Below are 7,348 nucleotides of genomic sequence, written 5' to 3'. Positions count from 1 at the left end.
AGCAGGAGAGACAGTAGACAGAGAAATGCATGGCTAAATATAGGGAACCTCACCTTCATTTTTATCTATTTTATTGATCATCCTCCGGAGTGGCTCAATGTATTTTGATAGCTGTTTGAGTTTTTCCAGATACTGTTGCTCCTCTGACTGACCAGAACTGGCTGGACTCATGACAGAATTTGGATTTCCTGGCAAGAAGGAAGACTGCACATTACAGGGATGACAAAGGATACTGCAGAACAGCATTCTCACATTTCAGAATCTAGATCTGAAACGTGTGGCTCATTTCAAACACCCAAATCCACAATGGGATGCCCTCCACAGTTTAAGTGCTTGCCCAACCCTCTAGTCTTTGTGCAGAAATAAGGTGTTCTATGGACAGAACCATTTCATACGATTTGTTTCTGTAAAGTTCCAAAGTTCCATATACCCATTTTCTAGGTCCTCATTTTGACTCCACTCTGGTCATCAAACATTAAATCAACATGAGGAATTTGCTGCAGTTTTCCTTCAGTGGGTGCTTTCCAGACTGCAAAGCACACAACAATGGTATTGAGAAGGAGACAGTGTGTTACCTCCATTCACAGTATCAGAAGGGCACAAGAGTCCAAGAGTCAGAGTACACCTAGGAAGGTGTTTTGGAGCAAAGCAGCCTCCTCCCTGTGATTAAATGGTTACATCCTTTACAACTGCATACTGTTGCTAAGGGTTCCTTCCTGCATGGAAGTAAGGAACCATTATGCCTCTAGACACTTGCTCCAGTAAATTAAATACCATTCTTTTTTCGAAAGATTGGGGAAGTTAGAAAAATCCATTACACACTTCAGTGATGAGAACGGTGATTTCAATTGATTTTGATTTGAGATATCCATGCCATTGTGTTATGTGGTGCATGTGACGTGTTCACTGCCTGCAATGCCAGCTGCTTTGTAGAGCTCTTTAAAACTTGCATCGTGCCCAAAGTAACAGGCTGTCTGGGAACTATTACAGTTACAGCTTTGCAGTATAGCTCTGGGATCATTTACCTGGAGTGTTTAAAGGACCTGGGGATGGGACACTGAAGTTCTGAGGTGTTCGTGCAGCTGCTGGGCTCTGGGAGGGTTGTGGAGATGGACTGGGAAGGAAGCTGCTGGGTGATGGAGCAGGGCCAGAGCTGAAAAATAAGCATAAAATCAAACCTGCCAGAATCTGACGAGGAAGCATTATCAGCCTGTATGCAGATATGATTTGAGTAAGCATTGTTATGGCAGTCTAGTGCCAGTAGGCTTGGTGAGGATTTCATATACAGCTTCTTTATGTAAAATGGGAGTTTTCAAAGTGTGTTCGGTACAAATGTGCTCTCAGAGCAGCTGATATTAAAATTCATTCACTTTAATGGAAACAGAGCAAGATATAGTGAAGCCTTCTAAAAACCTCACCCTGGTGGCGCTGACAAAGGTCCTTTAAAGTTGCAGCCTTGCTCACCTGACATTTGAGTTTGGCTGAGAAGTTGGCTGGCCTGGCTGAGGAGATGGCTGCGGCTGTGGTGGTGGAGGCATTGACTGGGGTGTTTGAGCTTGTTGGACAGGAGATGGGGATGACATCATGGTCATATTGTTCTGGCTGACCTGAAATGTGGGAAAAGATAAGATCAATAACAACAAAAGGCAGCAGATGATGGGAACCTATCTAAAAGGCTTTACCTGTGGAGGAAAGTGCATCCTCAGGCCTAAAAGAAATTAAGTGTTAGTTTCCTTTCGTCCCCATAAAGATAGTCCCACCTGTACCACTCTTGAGGCTCTCAGGGCAGTACTTCATGTCAGCTTCACTAGAAATAACTGTTAAAACTGCACATAATTTGAATAACTGCATAATAATTGTTTTTCACTTCCCAAACCACCATCTTGCAATTAAAATGTCAAAAGAACCATACTTCATTAGAACTAGAGAAGAGCAGGAAGAAAAGACAGTTAAGAATTAAAAGGCATAAAAACTCCTCCTTATTTTGACATTTTAATCAGTCTTCAAAGGTCTGTCAGACTTGACTGTAGCTTCCCAACTGGTTTTCTTTAGGAAGAAGGAAGAAACAAATTAAGTAAGCCAAATCACCAACACTGTGTTTAAATATCTGAAAATCTGTTTGGAGATAGGAACACTTCAAACTGAATGACTGGGTGCTAAAAAAAACCCCAAGAAGTAGCTTTCTGACCATTGGAGAACACTGAGGTTTGCCTAAAGGACAAAAAGACAAGTAAGAGCATTTCCAGAACAGCCTCAAACTCTGGGTAACAACTGAGTTTTTACAGCACACAGTGCCAGAGCCAGATGGCACTGAAATCTGAGCAACATCTTACATTTGTTCTAATAGATATTTTTCTCCTTGATCACTTAAACCCAAACAAGAAAACCTGTACAATGGCCAGAGGCATGGTATAGCAATGCAGGCAGTAAGAGATGTTTAAGGCACATGCAGAATTCCTATGACCTGAGGCTATAAATATGTGTATACGAAGAGATTATTGTGGCCCAGTAACCCATGTGTCCATTCTGCAAGTCACTTACTAGCACCTTTATGAATTAACAACTCTGTTTCCCTCAGCCTAAACTATTTTTAAGCAAAGGTCCCAGTAAATCCACAAGTCCCTGACACTTCTTATTAAGAACTGCAAAGATAGGACAAAGGCTAACAGGTTCAAACTGAAGGACAGGAAGCTTAGGTTGGATATTAGAAAAACGTTTTTTTCCTGTGAGGGTGGTGAGACACTAGCACAGGTTGCCAAAGGAAGCTGTGGCTGCCTCAACCCTGGCAGTGTTCAAGGCCAGGCTGGATAAGGCCTTGAGCATCCTGGTCTAGTGGGGAGGTGTTCCTGCCCAGGGCAGGGGGTTGGGACAAGATCTGTAAGGTCCATTCCAATCCTAAAATTCTACGATTCATGGCCACTACTATTTGGTCTTTTCCTTCACTCTTTTGTTAAATATCCATATAAACTGTCCAACTGTATCTAGAGGACATGATATGTAGCATATTGAAAAGTAAGTATTGCATGGCCTACTTTTGCATGTACACACCAAACAGGACAGGAAATGCTTTCCTTGGAAGATCACATTGCAACTATGCAAGAGGCCACTCTCCACAATGAAAAAAAAGGGGTCCAAACAATCCCCAGCTCAGTGCGTGTGCAAAGCTATTAAACTTAAAGATATTAGTTTATCATCCATTAAAGAATAGTTTAAAATCAACTGCAGCCTGACATACTATGGGTTTTTTTCAAGCTTGAGTAGCCTCAGTACCTTCACAACCTCTCTTCCAAAGATAACACCTAGTACAAGTGAGGCTGAAATAATGTTTTAAATCAGCTATTATATCTTTTTTTCATAATTAACAAGGACCGAGACTGCACCTAAAAGCACATTCATGGAGAGCTATTACAGCCCACTGAATGTGAATTTGCTCTGTGACACTACAGTGACCTAACCGTGACACCAAGCCCTAATTTTCTGAAGTCTTGCCCAGAAGGTATTTAGGCTTGCATGACAAAAATTTGCATTTATATCCACTAAATCAAACTTATGCTTAGTGTTCAGAGCACACTATGCTGGAAGATAAACCTGTCCATGAGGCCTACCTCCAGTTTGCTCAGAGTCTCAGGCAGGGAGCAGCACTCCATAGATAAGGCTAGTGAGAGCTTTCAGAACTTCCTGGGAGCAAATGTGCAATATGCAAGAAGCTAACAGCAAGGAAAGGGAGACCCCAACAGGGAAGTGATGGGGAATAATGAGGAACAGTAGAAACACTTTTAGCCTAAAGGAAAACTCTAGAAAGCCTTTACACAACTGTACTTAGAGGTTCAGTGTAACGCTAGTAAGCACAGCCTTACCTATTCTGTTGATGACTGGGGTTAAAGTTCACCATTATGCTGCTTTACATGACAAAATGAAAACTCTGCAGAGCTTCAGGTAAGTTCAGGTACAGGTTTCCATATTCCCAGTCAGGCCACTATCCCTTGCTTTATTTTAGTGTTAACTCAGTTATACTTTTCCCCCTGTATTTTCAATTTGCTGAAGATTTCTGTGCCAACAATAAGTTGAAAATACATACTATTGCAGACTGCAATAAATTTGTAGGCAGAGCTTCAAGGTTTTGACACTAGAAAGACAGGAGAATGACTGGCACATTAATTACCTAATTGCTAAAGCAAAAGCTAAGTATTAGATTAGTTTAATCTTTTAAAATTTAAAGATCAGCAGGTTTCTTGAACTAATCCAATGATATATGAAATGTCTCTTAGACATCAAGGAGTGCCACTAATATTGATTACAGCTCATGTTGGGTAACTAATCAGGCACAAATAAAACTTCAGCTAATTTTAAAAAGCGCCATTTCAAATTCTCTTGCAATTCAAAAGACCAGATGATTGGGGAACACAATGCCTTATTAGTACATGTATTTTTTTGATGGAAAAGACTGTAATAGCAAAAAACCCAACCAAATAAACTCATTGCAGAATCAACTGAGCCTTGTGATATGAAAGGACAGACTGTTTTGTCATACAGGACAAAAATAAATAGCCACATGGTACTGACATCACATCTAGTCCTTCTGTTGAAGGCATTCTGCAGTGCAATACCAATATTATTTTCTAAAGAGAAAATATACTCTGAACTACCTATCACCATGTCTAAATGGATTTTCATACTATACTCAAGGAGATGACACTCCTCAATGTGTAATTAAGAACTAAGTAAATGCTACAGCCTTTTACTCCTATTGTGAACAGCTGCAAGGGCTCTGATGACAAGGAAGTTATATCCAACAGACAATATCATTTAAGCATTTTACAAAATTAAGAGGTGTAAATGGCAACATTTCTAATTTCTCATCTACCTACAACCTGAACAACATGTTTTGGCAGAGAGTACTAGAGTTTCACACTGATCCAGGGCTGTCAAGTACATGGCATTTCAGACTGGCAGTATGATTCTAGCCACCAGTAACCCATGACTCACTCACTCTCCTACCACCTGCTTAGGAATCATTTTCACTCCAATCATTCATGAAAAATTTCTTTTCTTATTCTGCCTTCTCTAGTTGTTCCCTTCTACATCATTTTCACAATCCTTGGCATGCTACTGAGAGCACCCCTCGATGATCAGTTCACTTGGTGTCAGAAATCAAAGGTCCTTGACAACAACAGACATGGCAGCACTAAAAGATCAGCTTATGGCACTGAATGCTTGAACTAGGTCTTCTGTTATGAGTCAAACATTAAATATAAGTGAAACTAATGTTTAAATAGCCATCGGACATCCTCACCCTCAAAGCAAACATTGTGAATGCTTCACATGGGAGATGATTGTCCCAGGATATATAAACTGCTACAGCAACCAAAGCTCAAAGTAAATTCTCCTCTGACTCAACAGGGCTTTTGTCAGTTAACATATAAACACTGTCCTGGATGGAAATGACCATCCATCTTAAACCAGAAACAACAGATGTGCTTGCCTAGGACTGCAGAATCTGTCTGGTCATTCCAATTACCTTTGCAAATTCCTGAGAAGAAATGCAGTACTCTGACCTCACACATTTTCCAGGAACAGCTAGACAGGTGCTGCCCTTCTACTACACAGGTGGTTCTCTGATGCAGGTACAAGTGGAATCCTTCAGGCAGTTCCTCCTACACAAACATGCTCTTTTTTTTTCTGGGTGCCTGATATTGTGCCAGGAAGCTACTCAAACTGAAATGAGCCAAGTTTACTAGTAATGAAAAAAGCATGAACACAAGATAAGCAAGGTCCTGGACAACTCAGCCAGTACACTGCAGTACTGACTTGCAACGTTCATAAACGCAGACTCAGAGTATGGACAAAGACTAAACAGACACCACAGAGCTCTAATTTGAGACTTGAATCAATTCTGAACCTGGAAAAATTTCAAACATTAAAATAAAGATCTACGCCACTTTAAAAATGCTTTATTTGATATCCCAAGCTCTCAGAAAACCAGTTATTTAAATGAAAAAGGATTCATAAAAAACCAACCTAAACAGCCCAACACCCTGAGTTAACACCAGCAAGTTAGTTGTTTGATGCAGAAGTGAATGTCCCCTTGCTTGATAGCCAGTGCTACACAATCAGCATTGAACGCTCAATTCCTGACACAATGTGCTGTGAGTCAGTAAATACCTGTGGCATTTGCTGTCCGCCCAAAGGAATGGAGCTTGGCGGTGTAGCAGACACAGCGGTGGTAGGCGGGAACCGTGGTCTTATTTGCATCCCACCTCGGGCCATAGGTGCGGTGATCATCTTTGGGGACAGAGGGACAACAGACAAAAGTAATCGCAAAACAAGAAATGCAGTGCACTGGCAGGATGAGAAGCACATGCAACCTCCAGGAATTAGGGGGAAGGGGAGCATGAAGGGAAGGTTAGTGAGCTTTTCTCTAAAGGTTAACCTAACATGCTAGGCTTAAAAACCAAACTCTTTATACCCTGTCTATTCTCTTCAGAAAGCATCTAATGAATTCTAGGCATCTTGATACATAGACTCAGATTCAGGGGTCAAGGGTTAATTATATATATTTCCATGAAGGGCTTTCCCTAAATTTTGCCTAATGTCTTGAATTTCTAGAATTCTTGGAAAGAAGTACTCTAAGACTGTTGTCAAGAATGCTCCATATCAGAAGCTCTGTAACGCCACAGGTTTCTGATGTGCTGTCCCCCACTGTGGACTCAAAGGGTTTAGCAGTATTTGCATATTCCTCCTTCATTATAAACCAATTTGTCAGACAGTTCAGCAGCAACTGTCAGTGCAAATGCTCCACAGCGAGCAAAACTGCAGACCAGCCTAACCTGTGACAAGGTAACAATGCTAAAGACAACAAAAAGGATTTCTGGGTTTAAAAGAGCTATTTCCTTCCTTTTATAACCCACAGAATAAGTCCACGATATCCATTTAATTTCCATAATTTTGACAAATAACCATTTCTCTATTATTAAACTGTACTAAATTGTTCAATTATGAGTTTGTAATCTGCCTCTTATTTATGCAGTTTGATTCTCCAGCTGTATAGTCTGAACATACCCTAAAGTCCAACCATTTAGGATAAATGATGAAGGTTAGCACTAGAATTATAAAATAGTATTACGACTATGCTCCTCTGAAGTGTCTAGAAACACCTTTCAGAACCATCAATGTGCATGAGCCACACAAATTTCATTACATGTGTATCTGTATAGCCCTCTGTTACTCAGAATTTGATGTTCCACCATATATGCTGAGAATTTACAACAAATAGAGCATATTTTTCAGCTGGTATTAGGCAACTTCGGCAGATTCTCTTCTCAGTAAAAGGGCTTCTCTGTTTGGTACT

The 7,348-nt window shown here is 40.6% G+C and overlaps 1 protein-coding gene across 1 annotated transcript in view; it reads right to left on the bottom strand.

Annotated features, from left to right (window-relative positions):
- Positions 1-7,348, bottom strand: part of MED15 (mediator complex subunit 15) — a 20,547-nt gene that overhangs the window by 3,214 nt on the left and 9,985 nt on the right. The window contains exons 9-12 of the mRNA XM_009081248.1: positions 6,163-6,282; positions 1,465-1,607; positions 1,026-1,153; positions 54-188 (exon numbers count right to left, since the gene is read on the bottom strand). Coding sequence (XP_009079496.1) covers positions 54-188; positions 1,026-1,153; positions 1,465-1,607; positions 6,163-6,282 — 526 coding nt within the window. The remainder of the gene's footprint in view (positions 1-53; positions 189-1,025; positions 1,154-1,464; positions 1,608-6,162; positions 6,283-7,348) is intronic.

Source organism: Acanthisitta chloris, unplaced genomic scaffold, assembly GCF_000695815.1.
Source record: "Acanthisitta chloris isolate BGI_N310 unplaced genomic scaffold, ASM69581v1 scaffold22328, whole genome shotgun sequence".
Classification (NCBI taxonomy): domain Eukaryota; kingdom Metazoa; phylum Chordata; class Aves; order Passeriformes; family Acanthisittidae; genus Acanthisitta; species Acanthisitta chloris.
Note: the sequence above shows the minus strand (reverse complement) of the source record. Positions and strands in the feature narration are given on the sequence as shown.